Source organism: Nerophis lumbriciformis, linkage group LG13, assembly GCF_033978685.3.
Source record: "Nerophis lumbriciformis linkage group LG13, RoL_Nlum_v2.1, whole genome shotgun sequence".
Lineage (NCBI taxonomy): Eukaryota > Metazoa > Chordata > Actinopteri > Syngnathiformes > Syngnathidae > Nerophis > Nerophis lumbriciformis.
In genome coordinates this window covers 23,105,421-23,126,348 of record NC_084560.2, presented here as the reverse complement: position 1 = coordinate 23,126,348, position 20,928 = coordinate 23,105,421, and the positions used below count along the sequence as shown (strand labels likewise).

General features: G+C 39.4%; 1 protein-coding gene across 6 annotated transcripts in view; it reads right to left on the bottom strand.

Moving 5' to 3' along the window:
- Positions 1-567: 567 nt before the first annotated feature.
- The window catches only part of dip2a (disco-interacting protein 2 homolog A), a 256,191-nt gene continuing 235,830 nt past the window's right edge, over positions 568-20,928 (bottom strand). For 3 of the 6 annotated variants that reach the window (XM_061971479.2, XM_061971481.2, XM_061971482.2), the window contains exons 29-40: positions 20,698-20,809; positions 17,737-17,846; positions 17,477-17,607; positions 12,587-12,755; positions 12,345-12,515; positions 9,948-9,977; positions 5,258-5,319; positions 5,122-5,179; positions 4,973-5,047; positions 4,699-4,873; positions 1,474-1,597; positions 569-1,400 (exon numbers count right to left, since the gene is read on the bottom strand). In XM_061971479.2, the coding sequence (XP_061827463.1) occupies positions 1,148-1,400; positions 1,474-1,597; positions 4,699-4,873; positions 4,973-5,047; positions 5,122-5,179; positions 5,258-5,319; positions 9,948-9,977; positions 12,345-12,515; positions 12,587-12,755; positions 17,477-17,607; positions 17,737-17,846; positions 20,698-20,809 (1,470 nt within the window). In that variant the 3' untranslated portion in view covers positions 569-1,147. Of the gene's footprint in view, positions 1,401-1,473; positions 1,598-4,698; positions 4,874-4,972; positions 5,048-5,121; positions 5,180-5,257; positions 5,320-9,947; positions 9,978-12,344; positions 12,516-12,586; positions 12,756-17,476; positions 17,608-17,736; positions 17,847-20,697; positions 20,810-20,928 lie in introns of all 6 variants that reach the window. The other 3 variants (XM_061971477.2, XM_061971478.2, XM_061971480.2) reach the window with 3 other exon arrangements.

The following is a 20,928-nucleotide window of genomic DNA, read 5'->3' as shown; positions in this document are numbered from 1 at the left end:
ATGCCACATATATGAGGTTTACATGTTGTATGCCACATTTATGGGGTTCACATGTTGTATGCCACATATATGGGGTTCACATGTATGCCACATATGGGGTTCACATGTTGTATGCCACATATATGGGGTTCACATGTATGCCACATTTATGGGGTTTACATGTTGTATGCCACATTCATGGGGTTCACATGTTGTATGCTACATATATGGGGTTCACATGTTGTATGCCACGTATATGGGGTTCACATGTTGTATGCCACATATATGGGTTCACATGTTGTATGCCACGTATATGGGGTTCACATGTATGCCACATTTATGGGGTTTACATGTTGTATGCCACATATATGGGGTTCACATGTATGCCACATATATGGGGTTCACATGTTGTATGCCACGTATATGGGGTTCACATGTATGCCACATTCATGGGGTTCACATGTTGTATGCCACATGTAGGGGTTCACATGTATGCCACATATATGAGGTTTACATGTTGTATGCCACATTTATGGGGTTCACATGTTGTATGCCACATATATGGGGTTCACATGTATGCCACATATGGGGTTCACATGTTGTATGCCACATATATGGGGTTCACATGTATGCCACATTTATGGGGTTTACATGGTGTATGCCACATTTATGGGGTTCACATGTTGTATGCCACATATATGGGGTTCACATGTATGCCACATATGGGGTTCACATGTTGTATGCCACATATATGGGGTTCACATGTATGCCACATTTATGGGGTTTACATGGTGTATGCCACATATATGGGGTTCACATGTATGCCACATATATGGGGTTCACATGTTGTATGCCACGTATATGGGGTTCACATGTATGCCACATTCATGGGGTTCACATGTTGTATGCCACATGTATGGGGTTCACATGTATGCCACATATATGAGGTTCACATGTTGTATGCCACGTATATGGGGTTCACATGTATGCCACATTTATGGGGTTTACATGTTGTATGCCACATTTATGGGGTTCACATGTTGTATGCCACATATATGGGGTTCACATGTATGCCACATATGGGGTTCACATGTTGTATGCCACATATATGGGGTTCACATGTATGCCACATATGGGGTTCACATGTTGTACGCCACATTTATGGGGTTCACATGTTGTACGCCACGTATATTGGGTCCAGCTGGTCCGCCAAGAAGCCGTCCCTCAGGTGCATGCGCTGCTTCTCCCCCCGAGAGTTAATGGGGATGACGCCGGGGTCGACCACCACCACCACGCCCACGATCAGGTAGTGCTCCTCCAGGACCACGTTGGTGACCAGGGCCACCAGGTCCAGGGCCGCCTGCTCGGACCCCTCCAGCTCCACCACCACCACCAGGAGGTTGGTCCAAGTGAACACGGCGCTGATTCACAAGACGTAGAGGAGATGTTGTGTAGCGCATGGACACAGGATTGTGTTAGCGAGTGCAACCTCACCATTCAGCTATGCTCTTGTGAGAGCGGATGACGGAGGTCTCGATGTCGATGGGGTGATACCTCATCCCTCGCAGTTCCAGGGTCTCGTCAATGGAGCCCACCACATAGAGAGCGTCGTGGCGTTCTAAACACACACAAACAAGCACGACCACTATTACCACAGCCAAAGATCCTCTATTTGACAGTCACTCTGCTGTTCTGAAGGTCCTACTGAGAAAAACACTAGTCAAAGATCCTTTGTATCATTATGTTAGAATAATTGTATCTAAGTTATCACAAAACTTGGTGTTTCAATGAGACAAAAGCTGTCTTTGAACCTACCAAGAAGAAGGCTTGTAAAACTCCACTGTGTAGGATGGGAAGCAACATGAAGGTGTTCTGTTTCTTTCATGTATTGTAATCAACAGGAAGATATTGTCGTGACCCAAGAACTACAAAGCGAAGAGGAAGCAGGACCAGACTCCCCTCCAGGCACCGCTTCTTTGAACTGTTTTACGACTTTTTCCGTGAACTGTTTACGACTCACGTCCCTTAGAAACAGCCGTTGCCATGTAATCAGGGAAAGTCCAAATAAAAGAGGAGGCGTACAATCTTTGGCCAGAGCGTGGTGGGAGACTGTACAAGAGTACAGCCCAGACGCGCTCTCCTCAATTGAGCCAAAATTTAATTCTGTCTTTGTTTAATTCCTTGCTTCTTGTCTCGTTTAATAAATGTCATCAGTGTTTGAACCTGACATCTTATGCTACAGAAGATCTTTGATATGATTTAATATTGATATTATCGGTGGGCAGCACGGTGGCAGAGGGGTTAGTGCATCTGCCTCACAATACGAAGGTCCTGAGTAGTCTCGGGTTCAATCCCAGGCTCGGGATCTTTCTGTGTGGAGTTTGCATGTTCTCCCCGTGACTGCGTGGGTTCTCTCCGGGTACTCCGGCTTCCTCCCACCTCCAAAGACATGCACCTGGGGATAGGTTGATTGGAAACACTAAATTGGCCCTAGTGTGTGGATGTGAGTGTGAATGTTGTCTGTCTATCTGTGTTGGCCCTGCGATGAGGTGGCGACTTGTCCAGGGTGTACCCCGCCTTCCGCCCGATTGTAGCTGAGATAGGCTCCAGCGCCCCCCGCGACCCCAAAAGGGAATAAGCGGTAGAAAATGGATGGATGGATGGATTATCAGTGGTTCTGCAGGACACTATCATGACAAACTGCAGCCTAACTTGGCTATATCCTAATGGCCATGATTAGAGTTACAGCTAATTAATGAAAACATCAAAAAAGAAAAGATTTGTAAAAGGCTGGTTAACGCTCTCCCCAGGTGTCAAACTCAAGGCCAGGGGGCTAGATCTGGCCCGCCACATAATTTGTATGTGGCCTGCCAGGTCAAAATGTGCTTCATGCAATTGCACATGTGTCCACTTAATATTATCTGAATATGCAACAAAGTGTTCCAATAATTTTTTTTATTTTTTTTGGTGTTTAAAAATGAATAACTGCTGTTCACACCAACAATTTCAAAGCACTTTATCAATCAATGGGTTAGTAAAACATATTAAAATCGAACAAACGCCAATTGTGTAACGAGACTATTATATGTTTATATTCATATTTATTCAACGTTGTATGCGGCCCTCTGAGGGCGGAAATAATTGTGAAAAGGAGTTTGACACCACTGCTCTCATCAAAAAACTTCCTGAGCCTTTAATTGATCTCTTTGTATTACTTGAACTTTTTAAATCAAATAACTTTTGTGCAATATTCTAATGTATTGCGGCGTGAGCGTCACTGGCTCGCCAACAAAATACTCAAAACTGTGATTTGGTTCTCATTTTTCACTTAAAAGAAAAAGACAACGCCACATCTAGGGATGGGAATGGAAAACAGGTTCCAGTGTACACTATATTGCCAAAAGTATTTGGCCAACCATCCAAATGGTCAGAATCAGGTGTCCTAATCACTTGGCCCGGCCACAGGTGTATAAAATCAAGCACTTAGGCATGGAGACTGTTTCTACAAACATTTGTGAAAGAATGGGCCGCTCTCAGTGATTTCCAGCGTGGAACTGTCATAGGATGCCACCTGTGCAACAAATCCAGTCGTGAAATTTCCTCGCTCCTAAATATTCCAAATTCAACTGTCGGCTTTATTATAAGAAAAAGGAAAGTTTGGGAACAACAGCAACTCAGCCACCAAGTGGTAGGCCACGTAAACTGACAGAGAGGGGTCAGCGGATGCTGAAGCGCATAGTGCAAAGACTTTCTGCACAGTCAGTTGCTACAGAGCTCCAAACGTCATGTGACCTTCCAATTAGCCCAACTACAGTACGCAGAGAGCTTCGTGGAATGGGTTTCTATGGCCGAGCAGCTGCATCTAAGCCATACGTCACGAAGTCCCAATGCAAAGCGTGGGATGCAGTGGTGTAAAGCTCGTCGCCACTGGACTCTAGAGCAGTGGAGATGCCTTTTTTGGACTGATGAATCACGCTTTTCCATCTGGTAATCTGATGAATGAGTCTGGATTTGGAGGTTGCCAGGAGAACACTACATTTTGGACTGTATTGTGCCGAATGTGAAATTTGCCGAAGGAGGAATTATGGTGTGGGGTTGTTTTTCAGGAGTTGGGCTTGGCCCCTTAGTTCCAGTAAAAGGAACTTTGAATGCTCCAGGATACCAAAACATTTTGGACAATTCCATGCTCCCAAACTTGTGAGAACAGTTAGGAGCGGGCCCCTTCCTCTTCCAACATTACTGTGCTCCAGTGCACAAAGCAAGGTCCATAAAGACATGGATGACAGAGTCTGGTGTGGATGAACTTGACTGGCCTGCACAGAGTCCTGACCTGAACCCGACAGAACACCTTTGAGATGAATTAGAACGGAGACTGAGAGCCAGGCCTTCTCGACCAACATCAGTGTGTGACCTCACCAATGCGCTTTTGGAAGAATGGTGGAAAATTCCTATAAACACACTCCGCAACCTTGTGGACAGCCTTCCCAGAAGAGCTGAAGCTGTAATCGCTGCAAAAGGTGGACCGACATCATATTGAACCCTATGGGTTAGGAATGGGATGGCACTTCAAGTTCATATGTGAGTCAAGGCAGGTGGCCAAATAGTTTTGGCAATATAGTGTAGCGAAAGCAGCAATGAAACAAGCGCTCCCTTGTAGACCTTGTTTTGTGTGCCCGGTCACAGGGTGACCCAGGGGTGTGGTGTAAGAAGTGTGCCCACCTCCACTGGCATCGGTCAGCTCAGTGCGCCGCAGGAAGCCCAGGTAGCCCGTCCTCGCCCACACGGTGTGAGTGTCCCCGAAGCTGAGCTTGGTGTTGAAGTGGTCGGCGTGCAGCGCCTCCTCCCCGTACACGGTGTAGTAGCCTGTGGCGTTGTGAGGACTGCTCACCCAGATCTGGTGTCATGAAATAAAACACACACCAGAGGAGGAGCACTTCATGTTTGGGAGGAACAAGCAGAATTAAAAAAAAAAAACATGTTATTTGCAGCTCACCTCCCCAAGATGAGAGTCTCCCAAGGGTCCTTTGGTCTCGGTGTTGGCAATGATCACCTTGACTCCAGGAAGGATCTACAATTCCAAGACATATTTAGAAGAAAGAGTAAGTCCTTGGCTCAAAATGTTTATGTTGAGTGAAGCTGTACCTTGCCAGACTCCATCAGGGGTAAACTGTGGGGGGACCCTCTCTCCACCAGGCGAACTCTAGTGACATGCCAAAATAAAAAAACACATTTGCATTATAACGAGTTGGAACGGTCTAAAAATCACCAGTGGGCCCACCTGTCATGCCGCAAAGCCCTCATGTCCACATAAACCGTGGTGGGGTCCGGTCCTGCTGTGCCCTGAGGGACCACACAGACACACAAATGCAGTATAAACATTTACAAGTTGGCATGAACACTTTATGCACCTTGTCATATTTTTAACCTTGATTAAATTATATTAGACCAGGGGGTCGGCAACCCGCCACTCTAGAGCCGTATGTGGACTTTTATCGCCGCCTTAGTGGTTTCCTGGAGCTTTTTCAATAATGTATGAAAATGTTAAAATATGGGGGGGATATATTTTGTTTTAATATGATTTATGTAGGAGAACAAACATGACACAAACCTTCCTAATTGTTAGAAATCCCTCTGTTTATATCGAACATGCTTCACTGATGAGAGTATTTGACAAGCGTCGTTTTCTCCTACTTATTTTGGCAGACCTTGAACTCACCGTAGTTTGTTTTACATGTACAACTTCTTCCGACGCTGCCACTCCTTATTTGTCTCATTTCGTCCACCAAACTTTTTATGCTGTGCGTGAACTTGTGTGGAGTGCTAATCAGGCATATTTGGGGACTGCATGACTACAAGCTAATCGATGCTAACATGCTATTTAGGCTAGCTGTATGTACATATTGCATCATTATGCCTCGTTTGTAGCTATATTTGAGCTCATTTCATTTCCTTTACTTATGTCGCCTGTGCATTTAAATTATATGTGCATGTCTCATGACACATTATCTGTATGTAATATTGGCTGCATTTCTCATAGTTGTGCCACATTGTTATAAACTACAGCAAACATTACCCAGCTTGCAAAGATTGTAATAAATCAATTAGAAGAAGACAGCCTGCCGCGTTCCTTTAACTTGGACACACACATCTATACCTTTGGTCATTCTAAGCCAGTCATTTCCAGGAGTTCTCCCCTTCTGACAAGCCTATGTTTTACTGATGTTTTCCAATGTTGTAAAAATGTGTAGAATAAATATTACATTTCAACAATTCTGTCGAGGAGGATCTGTATCAGCCTGCGACATATCGTAATTTTGATAGTAGGCTAATATAGCTAATATAGACACTTACACGTGTTGCCTTCATTATAACACTTATATAAGGCTTTTAATTTTTTTTCCAGCTCCAGACATATTATTTGTTTGTATTTTAGGTCCAATATGGCTCTTTCAACATTCTGGGTAGCTGACCCCTGTATTAGACTATGAAATATTTTTTTCTGTTATTTTTCTAGTTTTTTAAAATAATTATTCTATTTCCTGTCTTTGCTGACTGGTTTGTCTTTACACGTGTAAGCCAAATAGTCCGTGGACACTGAGCACAAAGCTAAGGAATCACTCAGCATTGCGCCATCACGATTTCAAGCAGAGATGATGTCATCAACCAAAGCCCACAATGCCATCAGCCGTGCCAGGCAATACGCTCAAACATTTGGAATAATGGAACCAAAAAGTCTAAACTGTGTGTAAAATTAGCTGGTGAGGAATTCAATTCCGTGCAGGTCTTGAACAAAGGAGGAAATCATTGTGTTTTACTATCAATGTATGCAGAAAATAGAACAACAACAACAAAGTAAACATAACGACACAGTGGAGACTCAGAAGTCAAATGCCAGAATCAGAAGATAGTCCACTAAAGTCGCACAAAATGTCAACGTTTTGAGTTGTCAGCGCACCTGAGAGATCAGTTCTGCAAACATCAAAGCCCATGTTTTGCTTCTTCTCTGGCCTTTTGGGACACTTGAGGTGCCGTGTTTTATTATTTGTACTTACTTGGTCGTAGATATGCACTACTATCTTTGTTGTTTTAATATCAAAATGTTGTTTTTTATGTAAATATGACCAAAGTTGAACTTCTTTTTAATGTCAAAATCTGTAATGAAAAGACAGATAGTTTTATTGTTCAAACGTCTTTTTACACTTTTATGACAGCTGTGAGCATTCGAAGATTTCGGTCATCAGTTGTTGTAGACGTTATTAACTCCACTAGCTTTTTATCTTTTTTACACATTGCACCTCTTTTTACACTTGTAAGAAGTATGAATGTTAACAAAATCTCCACAACAGAAATTCCCTTTCAGTAAAACATTTTTTACACTTGCAAGCACGTTACTGTTAGAATGTCACATTAAACATTATACACTTAATAAAGGCTTTATGATGGCAACAGTTTGACTCTGGAGCAGATCATCCCTATCCATCTACCGTTGAAAAAAAAATGGATTGGCTGGACAAACTCCAATTTGATTAGTCTAAATTTATTTTCAACTTATTTAAGATAGTGATATAAATTAAAAAAAATGTATTTAAATGTTTTAATTTTATAACTTTTGTAACTGTTAATTATTGTCATCTGATTGGCTGTGAGAAATTACATAGGTTGCATCTACTAAAATCTTATTTCTATTATTAGTTTTTATTTATTTATATTTACTTAAAAAAATAATCGTGTTTTATTTTAAAAATGTTTAATCATTGACAGTTTCTTTATAACATTTACAGATATTAGTATAATGTACTTTTATTTGATCATTATTAATAAAACAACTTAATTTATTTTTAGTCTGATGGTCTGGGAGAAGTCTCATGGTTCTACTGCCTTATATAAAATTAGTCATACAATATTAAAATGTGTGTCATATTTATAATAATGACATAGCTGTAATTATATGTATATATATATATATATATATATATATATATATATATATATATATATATATATATATATATATATATATACACACAGTCGTGGTCAAAAGTTGACATACACCTGTAAAGAACATAATGTCATGGCTGTCTTGAGTTTCCAATAATTTCTACAACTCTTTTATTTTTTTGTGATAGATTGGAGCACATACTTGTTGGTCACAAAAAAAACATTCATGAAGTTTGGTTCTTTTATGAATTTATTATGGGTCTACTGAAAATGTGAGCAAATCTGCTGGGTCAAAAGTATACATACAGCAATGTTAATATTTGGTTACATGTCCCTTGGCAAGTTTCACTGCAATAAGGTGCTTTTGGTAGCCATCCACAAGCTTCTGGTTGTATTTTTGACCACTCCTCTTGACAAAATTGGTGCAATTCAGCTAAATTTGTTGGTTTTCTGACATTGACTTGTTTCTTCAGCATTGTCCACACGTTTAAGTCAGGACTTTGGGAAGGCCATTCTAAAACCTTAATTCTAGCCTGATTTAGCCATTCCTTTACCACTTTTGACGTGTGTTTGGGGTCATTGTCCTGTTGGAACACCCAACTGCGCCCAAGACCCAACCTCCGGGCTGATGATTTTAGGGTGTCCTGAAGACTTTGGAGGTAATCCTTTTTCGTTGTCCCATTTACTCTCTGTAAAGCACCAGTTCCATTGGCAGCAAAACAGGCCCAGAGCATAATACTACCACCACCATGCTTGACGGTACGAATGGTGTTCCTGGGATTAAAGGCCTCACCTTTTCTCCTCCAAACATATTGCTGGGTATTGTGGCCAAACAGCTCAATTTTTGTTTCATCTGACATCACATTGACACAGATAAGACCTTCTGGAGGGAAGTTCTGTGGTCAGGTGTTTATTGCAGTGAAACTTGGCAAGGGACATGTAACCAAATATTAACATTGCTGTATGTATACTTTTGACCCCGCAGATTTGGTCACATTTTCAGTAGACCCATAATAAATTCATAAAAGAACCAAACTTCATGAATGTTTTCTGTGACCAACAAGTATGTGCTCCAATAATAATAATAATAATAATAGATTAGATTTTATATCGCACTTTTCTCACTCTATCACAAAAAAATAAAGAGTTGTAGAAATTATTGGAAACTCAAGACAGCCATGACATTATGTTCTTTAAAAGGGTATGTAAACTTTTGACCACGACTGTGTGTGTGTATATATATACATACATACATATATATATAAAGATATACATACATGTGTATGTATACATACATACATACATATATGTATATATACATACATATATATGTGTATATATACATACATATATATATATGTATATACACATACATATATATATGTATATACACATTATATATATATATATATATATATATATATACACATACATATACATACATACATACTGTACATACTGTATGTAAAAATATATATGTGTATACATATATATTTTTTTCTCTTATTATAATTTGTATTTTATTAAGTCAATTAGTAATGGCAGGCAACAGTTTCAGCCTGTAATGAATCACTTTTATTTCCTATTTCCTATTGGAAAAAAAGATAAATAGAAGAAATACACGAGTGATTATTTTTGATCTGAGAGTTTCCACTGCATCAGAATAGTCTATCAGCAAACATAGTTGATATTATCCTCCCTGTAAGTGTGTGTATCACACATTCAAACTGTAGGATGAACAGCATTTGACAGAGCACACTTAACATTAGAAAGCGCCCAAGACAGCCATGCAATGAGATCTCACTGCAATATTAGTGCATCAGACAACAGATTCAGCCACTGCGAAGAAATTACAAAACTTGGCTGCAAGGTTTGTTGCACGTTGGAGCATAGGCTTGTCAGAAGAACACAAACCATGAAAGAAAAAAACAAACAAAACAACAGACATGAAGACAAAATGACCACAAAGACACTTGCAGATGCAGCAACAGCCCTGAAAAGAGCAAACGGCCACTCTTGTCTGACAGTACCTGCTCAGCCAGTTTCCCTAACCTGTTGGACTGACGAGACACATCAATAAAGACACGTTTTTTTTGTATGTATGTACATGTGGACACACATGCATGCACAACACATGCACGTAATATCACCAGCAACTCACAGTCCAGAGGAGAAATCACCCTAAGCTCTCCAAAATAATCACATGTAAACACTGGTACAGGGCTAGACAGACAGAGGACACAACATTAGGTACACCTGCGCTGCCTCTGAGCTGTATCAGAAATAATGAATAATGCTCCTTTTAAATGACACATTAAGAAATGTATTATTTCCTTTTTTTCTCTTTCTTTAAATAATATTTTTTTAGATAACTGTAGCTTGCAGATTGGAACGATTTTGTGCGACCACACAGTATCAAATATATATTATATATATATTATAATATATAATATGTAATATTGGCTGCATTTCTGATAGTTGTTTGTGTGCCACGTTGTTATAAACTACAGCAAACGTTACCCAGCTTGCAAAGATTGTAATAAATCCATTCGAAGAAGGCAGTCTGCCGCTTGCTTTAACTTGGACACACACATCTATACCTTTGGTCATTCTAAGCCAGTAATATGTAATATATTAATAACAATTGTAATAATAATGATAATATAATAATTCTATCATAATTGGTATTACAATATTACAAAATGTCTACTTTAAAGGGGAACATTATCACCAGACCTATGTAAGCGTCAATATATACCTTGATGTTGCAGAAAAAAGACCATATATTTTTTTAACCGATTTCCGAACTCTAAATGGGTGAATTTTGGCGAATTAAACGCCTTTCTAATATTCGCTCTCGGAGCGATGACGTCACCTTGTGACGTCACATCAGGAAACAATCCGCCATTTTCTCAAACACAGAGTCAAATCAGCTGTTATTTTCCGTTTTTTCAACTGTTTTCCGTACCTTGGAGACATCATGCCTCGTCGGTGTGTTGTCGGAGGGTGTAACAACACGAACAGGAATGGATTCAAGTTGCACCAGTGGCCCAAAGATGCGAAAGTGGCAAGAAATTGGACTTTTGTTCCGCACACTTTACCGACAAAAGCTATGCTACGACAGAGATGGCAAGAATGTGTGGATATCCTGCGACACTCAAAGCAGATGCATTTCCAACGATAAAGTCAAAGAAATCTGCCGCCAGACCCCCATTGAATCTGCCGGAGTGTGTGAGCAATTCAGGGACAAAGGACCTCGGTAGCACGGCAAGCAATGGCGGCAGTTTGTTCCCGCAGACGAGCGAGCTAAACCCCCTGGATGTCTTGGCTCACACCATCCCGAAGATGATCAAGAGAAGAATATCGACCCTAGCTTCCCTGGCCTGCTGACATGAGGGTATGTCTACAGAATATATTAATTGATGAAAATTGGGCTGTCTGCACTCACAAAGTGCATGTTGTTGCCAAATGTATTTCATATGCTGTAAACCTAGTTCATAGTTGTTAGTTTCCTTTAATGCCAAACAAACACATACCAATCGTTGGTTAGAAGGCGATCGCCGAATTCGTCCTCGCTTTCTCCCGTGTCGCTGGCTGTCGTGTCGTTTTTGTCGATTTCACTTGCATACGGTTCAAACCGATATGGCTCAATAGCTTCAGTTTCTTCTTCAATTTCGTTTTCGCTACCTGCCTCCACACTACAACCATCCGTTTCAATACATGCGTAATCTGTTGAATCGCTTAAGCCGCTGAAATCCGAGTCTGAATCCGAGCTAATGTCGTTATAGCTTGCTGTTCTTTCCGCCATGTTTGTTTGAGTTGGCTTCACTATGTGCCGTCACAGGAAAATGGACGGGTGTATATAACGATGGTTAAAATCAGGCACTTTGAAGCTTTTTTTAGGGATATTGCGTGATGGGTATAATTTTGAAAAAAACTTCGAAAAATATAATAAGCCACTGGGAACTGATTTTTAATGGTTTTAACCATTCTGAAATTGTGATAATGTTCCCCTTTAAATGACACAATAACATACAAAAAATATCTAATCGGTACCAGTGTACTGTGGCAGTATCATATTATTAAAATATTAGTAAATTAAAAAATGTTATGTAATGTAAAAAAATACACAAATATACACAGACAAATAATCTTCGGATTATGAACCCCAGCTAACAAAAAAGGCACAAACAAACAAAGCCCTCTGAGAGTTTATTATTATCTTTGTAAAGGCACAATTCGATGCAGATCTACTGTTGAATATAATAACATCAAATGCAGAGAATAATTTCGCCACACCTAGTGTGTGTGAGACAATCATGGGTATGTAACTTAACTTAATTGAGCAGGTGTACCTAATGTTGCGGCTAGCAGATACGTCCTTGAAGAAACAACCGTGTCATGTAGCCATTACTGACAGTACTCACCTGCAAACAAATGGCCACATTAACCCTGCAGCCGAAGGTAGTGCTGACGGCCCGCGGCGACAACATCAGGTCCTTGAAGATCTTGGAGAAGGACTGTGTCAGAGCGATGCGAGGCCTCTCCTCTGCCACCACCATGCACGTGCGCACACATGACAGGTTGATGTTGCGCAGCTGTGCAGGAGAGAAGCCACGTTTAGAATGAGAGTGACAGTTGCTACGGGACGGGGAAGAGGCACACTCACCCGCAGCGCCTCAGTCTGTGAACCCAGGCCTCTGGTGCACATCTCCATGACGGAATAGGAGCAGAAGGTGACGCGCACTTTGTACTGGCTGACTGCGGCCAGCCACAGTGACACATTTGTCTCCAGCTCCAGAGGGGGAACCAGGATGGACTGGTGGCCTGAGTACACGCTACAAAGGAAACATAATAACAACACGAATGGCTTAAGAATTAATACAAATTGAATGGCAGTACTCTAAAGCAGTGGTCCCCAACCACGGCCGCGGATCGATTGGTACCGGGCCGCACAAGAAAGAAAAAAAATTTTTTTTTTTTATTAAATCAACATAAAAAACACAAGATACACTTACAATTAGTGCACCAACCCCCAAAAAACTCCCTTCCCCATTTACAATCATTCACACTCATTCGCACAAAAGGGTTGTTTCTTTCTGTTATTAATATTTCTGGTTCCTACATTATATATCAATATAGATCAATACAGTCTGCAGGGATACAGTCCGTAAGCACACATGATTGTATTTTTTTATGACAAAAAAAATTAAATAAAAAATACCATAGACCCCCCCCCCCCCCCCGGTCCATGGGACACATTTTCAAGCGTTGACCTGTCCGCAGTTACAAAAAGGTTGGGGACCACTGCTCTAAAGTTTAGACTTCCATCAAGGTTGAGCAATACAAAATTTGCAGATGAATTTGACCTCAATACAAGTGGACTCCAAGAAGATATTCTTCGATCTGCACCTTTTATTTCATTGTTACTTCAGAGCCATGTTCCCCCATGAATGTTTTGACTGCGACGTACACTTAACACACATGTGTATATCTTTCATGCAACCATATGACTATTTTAAGTACAGTACTTGGCAATATAGAATATAACACCATTTTTAGAAACTTCCACTTTAAGAGACGGCTTTCATGTAAAAATACGTCCGAGCTAGGGTTGTACGGTATACCGGTAGTAGTATAGTACCGAGATACTAATGAATAATTTTCGGTAGTATACCGCCTGTGAAAAGTACCAGTCACCCGTCGTCGTCACGTCGTGTCATTGCTGGTTTATGAGCAGAGGAGCATGATCGGCAGCGCACAATCACGGAGTACTTACAAGCAGACACAGTGTGTAGACAGAAAAGGGAGAACGGACGCATTTTGGCTTAAAAACTAACGATAAAGGTGAAGTTATAACACTGAAACGCCCTCAGGAAGAGGTGCTTTAAGACATGGCTAGCTAGCTAGCGGCTAAAGTCCAGCCGCTGTCGGCAGTGTTGTAGCTACTTCTAAATCACTAATCCTCGTCTCCATGGTGACAAATAAAGTACGTTTCTTACAAGTATCATCCCTGCAGGACGAGGAATAGCTAAACATGTTTCACTACACACCGTAGCTCACCGGCGTCACAATGTAAACAAACACTACACCTAACATCCACTGTAATGATACCAAGTACAGGAGCGATAATTCTATGAATATGACGATATTTTTTGGTATCACAACATCTTCTTTCGTTTTAAATTTTTTATATTATGTTTATAAACTCAGGAAATATGTCCCTGGACACATGAAGACTTTGAATATGACCACTGTATGATCCTGAAACGGCTTGGTATCGGATTGATACCTACATTTGTGGTATCATCCAAAACTAATGTAAAGTATCAAGCAACAGAAGAAAAAGTGATTATTACATTTTAACAGAAGTGTAGACAGAACATGTTGAAAGAAAAATTAAGCAGATACTAACAGTAAATGAACAAGTAGATTAATAATTCATTTTCTACCACTTGTCCTTAATAATTTTGACAAAATAATAGAATGATAAATGACACAATATGTTACTGCATATGTCAGCAGACTATTTAAGAGCCTTTGTTTGTTTACTTACTAATAAAAGACAAGTTGTGTTGTATGTTCACTATTTTATTTAAGGACAAACTTGCAATAAGAAACATGTGTTTAATGTACCCTAAGATTTTTTTGTTAAAATAAAGCCAATAACACAATTTTTTTGTTGTCCCCTTTATTTAGAAAAGTACTGAAAAGTATAGAAATAATTTTAGTACCGGTACCAAATAATTGGTATCGGGATAACACTAGTCCAAACTGACACCGCAGTATTTCAGTAAAAATAGTTTTGGGGTAGACCACGTCGTCATAAAACAGTTATTATTTACTATAATAATATATCATGTTTGTATTGTATAATGTAAAATAACTAATTAACTAATTAACAAACATTCTGTTTCTTAACAATAGGGCGAGCTCCCCTCCAAAAAAATATCTGCTTCTAAGCTGTGGTCAGTGTGGGTCGCAGCAGTACTCAGTTGTAATACACTTTTCCACCACTTGTGGCAGTAATGACAACACCAAACAAACAGAAGAAGTCTGGAGCTAAAGTCATAGAGAAGTTTTTGAAGCGCAAAAATTATGACTAATTGCTGAAATTGTATTTTCATTTGCACTTCCATTTCATTGACAGTTTATTCAAGAAACATATATTATTATTATAAATGATTAATTTAGCTACAATGTATTTGTTTTAGCACTGCGTAATTGTATGTAAATGTATTTTTAATCCGTTTTTATGAGTCCCTTGATAATAATCTTTGTGACTAACACCTGCTTTCATATGTGCATTGTTCATCAGGGTTCGTACACCTTTTCCATGGCCAAATTCAAAGACTTTTTAAGGAGTTTCAAGATCAATTACCCTTCAAAAGGCAAAAACCAGTGTGAATCAATCCATAGTCTTGTTGTTTGAGGTCACCAAATGCTGTCTATAGGAAAAAATAGGGAAAATCTGCTAAAACCTAAGCCTAACATTGAACCAGCAGTTATCATTAACTGAATGGGGCATAGAAAAAGAAGCAGTGTTTCTGTAGACTATTCAATGTCATGGGTGTTCGCAAACATGTCTCCATTTGTGTTGTTTTTCACATTTCTTGTTCTTTTTCTTACTTACAGCACTCAATGACATCGAACAGCACGGATTGATTCACATCGTATTTGTGCTTGTAAACTGCATAGTGTGATATGAATACACACACGCTGAAAATGTCAATTTCACTCATTTATTAACAAAACTGTTCCTCATTAATATAAGGATAATAAATTAAAGGAAAATATTTTGTTTGTTTCACAACACCTCAGTCACCTTTCATAAAGCATATCTAGCCTTATAACTGTGGCTATGGTAAGAAATTATTATTTTTTGCTTTCACTGAGGTAAGCCAGACAAGTTAAGTAGACAACAAAAATAATACAGCAAGAAATGCATACAACAATGTTGTGTAAAAACTACAAAATCATTCATATTAACTCAGCTCTAAGTTGTGAAAAAGGTTGCAAATTATACATTACATGACCTTCACAGTACAAACAAGTCCATTAATGTAACCATTTTAATGCAATTAACCAAAACGACAAAATGTAAATTGTTTGCTTTAACTGAGGTAGTCAGACAAGTTAAGTAGACAACCAAAATTATGGAGCAAAAATACATCGAACCATGTTGTATAAAAACTCAAAATCATTCACATTAACTCAGCTCTATGTTGTGCAAAAGGATACAAATTACATATGACCTTCACAGGGCAAACAAGTCCAAAAAGTGCAAATTGATTTCCTTTTTGCATACTTTGCAGCAGGCTACACGTGGATGTGGTCCACGTTTTATCCAAAGTTTGTATTTGTCATTTTCCATCCAATGTTCATTAAAACGACAACCTCCCAGCATGTACAAGTATATACTCTCTGGCTCTGGCATGACAACAACCTCATGTAAGGGCTCGTGCAAAGCCAACAGATCAGTCGTGTAGCTTTCATTTTTAAGGAAACGTATTTAATTTGTTTCCATTTTATAATTAGCCTATTGAGTCAGACTGCCGAGAAATATGATGAACATTTCCAAGCATTTCACCCAAAATTCAAGCATTTTTCAAACCTTGAAAATCCAAGCATTTGCAAGGTTTTTAAGCACCTGTCCGAACCGTGTCATGTACATCTAAAAGTAGGCTAAATATAATTATTGAATACAATTCAAATCAAGGATACTAATTTGGTGTTAATATTTGAGTGTGCACCGGGACCCTCTGTAGTGGAAAAGTTGGGCCTCAAGGTCAAAAAGGTTAAGAACCCCTCATATAGACAACAGACACAATAGTATAAATAATAGAGGTATAAATTACACTAATAATTACCGTAAATGTGTAAATGTTTCACAGCATTCACAAAATTACCATTATAACCTTAACTGGTTTCCCACAAGGACACACATTTTCTTATGGTTAAGTTGCAACACACTATAATAGACGTCAAACAAAGCATAATTAAAAGTGCAATGTGCATTTCAGACCACATTATTAAGAAACAGAAGTAGATATAGGGGACGGCGTGGCGCCGTTGGAAGAGTGGCCGTGCCAGCAACCTGAGGGTTCCTGGTTCAATCCCCACCTTCTACCAACCTCGTCACGTCCGTTGTGTCCTTGAGCAAGACACTTCACCCTTGCTCCTGATGGGTCGTGGTTAGGGCCTTGCATGGCAGCTCCCGCCATCAGTGTGTGAATGTGTGTGTGAATGGGTGAATGTGGAAATAGTGTCATACCTTGAAGGTAGAACAGCACTATACAAGTATAACCCATTTACTATTTAGATATATCATATTATTGCTATAAACCTACCATAGCATTTACAGTATTAAAGTAAAGTAATATCCATATTGTGCTAAATAATAAGAACCACACTACAATATCAGAAACTGGTGTTTCAATTATTTTATCCCCAATGTACAAAATCTACAGCTTAATTAGTAGCTCAGTACTAAACGCTTGAGTAGAAACGTTGCCCAAGATCCTCCTACAAGGAGTCGTTATGGATGTCAGTGACTGACCTGCACAGGCACCAGAGAGCGAAGCCCAGGCCGCAGTATGGATCCAAACAGATGGCTATCTGTCGTGAAGGGTAGAGTTCACACTGCAACTTGATGGAGCGACACAAGGCACTTGTGGCGGCGTGAGACATCTACAAAGGATCAAATCAAGCAGGAGATGGACGTTATCCAACGTACAAATTAACACGAATGAGGGCAATTTGGGAAATGAACGATCATCAAAGAATAATCCCTATCATCAGCAGCTGTTCTGAACTCACCTTGACTCCTGCCAGGATACCTGTGGTGGAAACACTGAAGTCAAGATAAGCCAACATCTCTGGGGTTGGGGGCTTGTAGATCTGGGGACTTTTCTTCCTGGGGAGGTCATCTGAAATTAAATGAAATGAGTTTATTACGGTCATTAAATCAACCATTTTGTGTGATCAATTTAACAGCACAGATTATCCATGTTAACAATCATACACACACAAAAAGAAAACCAATTACAGAAAAAGGAATAGGCTGAAGCCAAGGCGTATATTTGCCTAACCTATACATTCACTGAAAATGAGATTGCCTGGAACATCAACGTTAAAAAAATCAATGGGATGAAAGTAGAGATGTCCGATAACATCGGACTGCCGATATTATCGGCCGATAAATGCTTTAAAATGTAATATCGGAATTTATCGGTATCTGTTTGAAAGAGTAAAATTTATGACTTTTTAAAACGCCGCTGTACGGAGTGGTACACGGACATAGGGAGAAGTACAGTAAATACAATACACCTTAAAGGCACTGCCTTTACGTGCCGGCCCAATCACATAATATCTACGGCTTTTCACACACACAAGTGAATGCAACGCATACTAGGTCAACAGCCATACAGGTCACACTGAGGGTGGCCGTATAAACAACTTTAACACTGTTACAAATATGCGCCACACAGTGAACCCACACCAAACAAGAATGACAAACACATTTCGGGAGAACATCCACACTGTAACACAACAGAACAAATACCCAGAACCCCTTGCAGCACTAACTCTTCCGGGACGCTACAATATACACCCCGCTACACCCCCCCCCCCCCCCCCCCGCACCCCCACCTCAACCTCCTCATGCTCTCTCAGGGAGAGCATGTCCCAAATTCCAAGCTGCTGTTTTGAGGCATGTTAAAGAAAATAATGCACTTTGTGACTTCAATAATAAATACGGCAGTGCCATGTTGGCATTTTTTTTCCCATAACTTGAGTTTTATTTTGGAAAACCTTGTTACATTGTTTAATGCATCCAGCGGGGCATCACAACAAAATTAGGCATAATAATGTGTTAATTCCACGACTGTATATATCGGTATCGGTTGATATCGGAATCGGTAATTAAGAGTTGGATATCGACAAAAAAGCCATTATCGGACATCTCTAGATGAAAGTAATCATTGCTATATTTTATAATTTTCCATTATTTCACCTTTCAAGGCTTTCTTAAACCTAAACAAAGAACCACATGTCTTCAACTCATCACTGAGCTTGTTCCACCATTTAACTCCCAAAACTGAAATACATTTGTATTTTATATTCGTTCTTACTTTACATATTTCAAAAACCAATATCCCCCGTAAATTATAGTTTTCTCCTCTAAATTTAAATAACCTAAGAATACAAGCTGAAAGGCTGTTGTTCTTTACTCGAAACATAATTTCCATTGTTATCTGAAAACTTTACATTAGAACTTATGAATAGTGGATTGGTATGTTCATAATAGCACACTTTGTGTTTTATTCTAATTAGCCCTTTTTTTAAGTTTAATTTTTGGGTCTATATTTGTTTTATAAACATTTCCCCAAACTTCAACACAATATGTTAGATAAGGAAAAATAAAAGAATAATATAACACATGCAGATATTTCTTATTCAGCAAGTGTTTTACTTTATAAAGAATAGCAATGGATTTGGATATTTTTCCCTTTATATATTCAGTATGCAGTTTCCAACATTAATTTATGATCTATTATTATTCCCAAGAACTTTAGTTTCATATATTCTATCAATTTCCACTTGATTTAATTTAAATTTTGCTTCATAATTTGTCCTTGCACCACTAAACACCATACATTTTGTTTTTTATCATTTAATGATAACTTATTAAAAATCCAACCATTTTTTTGGCTGAAGCAACTCAACCTCATCTGAATAGACACACATGGAAATCTGTTAAAAAACAAAACATACACATGACCTTCCTGTACCTGATTATAAGACAACACTCTTTTTTTCGGCCCATTTAAAAAAAAATTAAAAAAATTAATAACATAATTAAAGACATACATTCCCTTGTAATATCAGTAAAAAAAATGGTACAGCTGCCAATCACTTGATTGACTACTCTGCTTTATTGATCATCATTACAATTTGTTGTTGGGTAACTTGTTGACTACTGTTGGACACTTTTTTTTCCCCCGAGTAGGTCTCGGTGTCACGGCTGCATTTCTCCATGTCACAGGTGTGTGTGTTAGTGTGTGTGTGAGTGTGAGTGTGTGTGAGTGTGTGTGTGCAAGTGTCAGGAAAAAAAGATCAGAGAAAATGATAGCCATCACCTGCTGGTTTGTATGTTAGTCCTATTAGTCTTATTCCGAATATTCCGGAGAACCACGTCCTCTACAGTACACATTTGATCTATTGGTCTATTTATTTGGTCAGAGTTACAGGAACGCTCTGCTTTTTTTAAGGACCTTCTGCAAAAAAGCTAGTCAAAGATCATCAATATGACAGCCCTATGTTTTTAAGAATCTGCTGCAAAAATGTTTTTTGAACTAAATTCACAGGCCAACAGTTGAAAAGCCCAAATGATGAATACGAGAGGACCTAACATGGAACCTTGAGGAACACCACTAGTATAACTCAAGAAGTTGAACATGACTACTGACTGCATGTGAAGTAAACAAACCACAGCAACACCTTGGTTACATAAATCGCATTATGAACTGCCAAAAAAAAGAGAACCTAAAGGGTCGCTTTGAGGAATGCCTCAGTCGTCACAAGTTTGGAGCCCAGTGTTCTGTGTTTGCTAGCAAGGTTAAATGTCAATGCAAGGATCTGCCAATGTGTTTACAGTAGTCCTTAAACTGACCTCGGGCCCAGTGGTGTCATTCCCGGATCGGATTTGGCACCTGGTCTACGCTAATCCCTCTACAAAGTCAGTGCGAAAATATGAAGGTGTCCGGAATCATAGGTCACCTGTGTCCAACACCATGGGCCAGCTCTTGACGTCAACTGCAGCAGCGGCCTCTTTGGATTTCAGCAGTTTCATTATTGCTTGAGTGGTCAGTATACACACCGACTTACTGACCTTTAACACAAAGATAGCACACTACATTACAACTCAATTGTGTACACTTTCTATAAGACTTCGAAGAGAACTGCGCTATTTGGGGGATTTTGCCTATCACTCATAATAATGAGACAAGA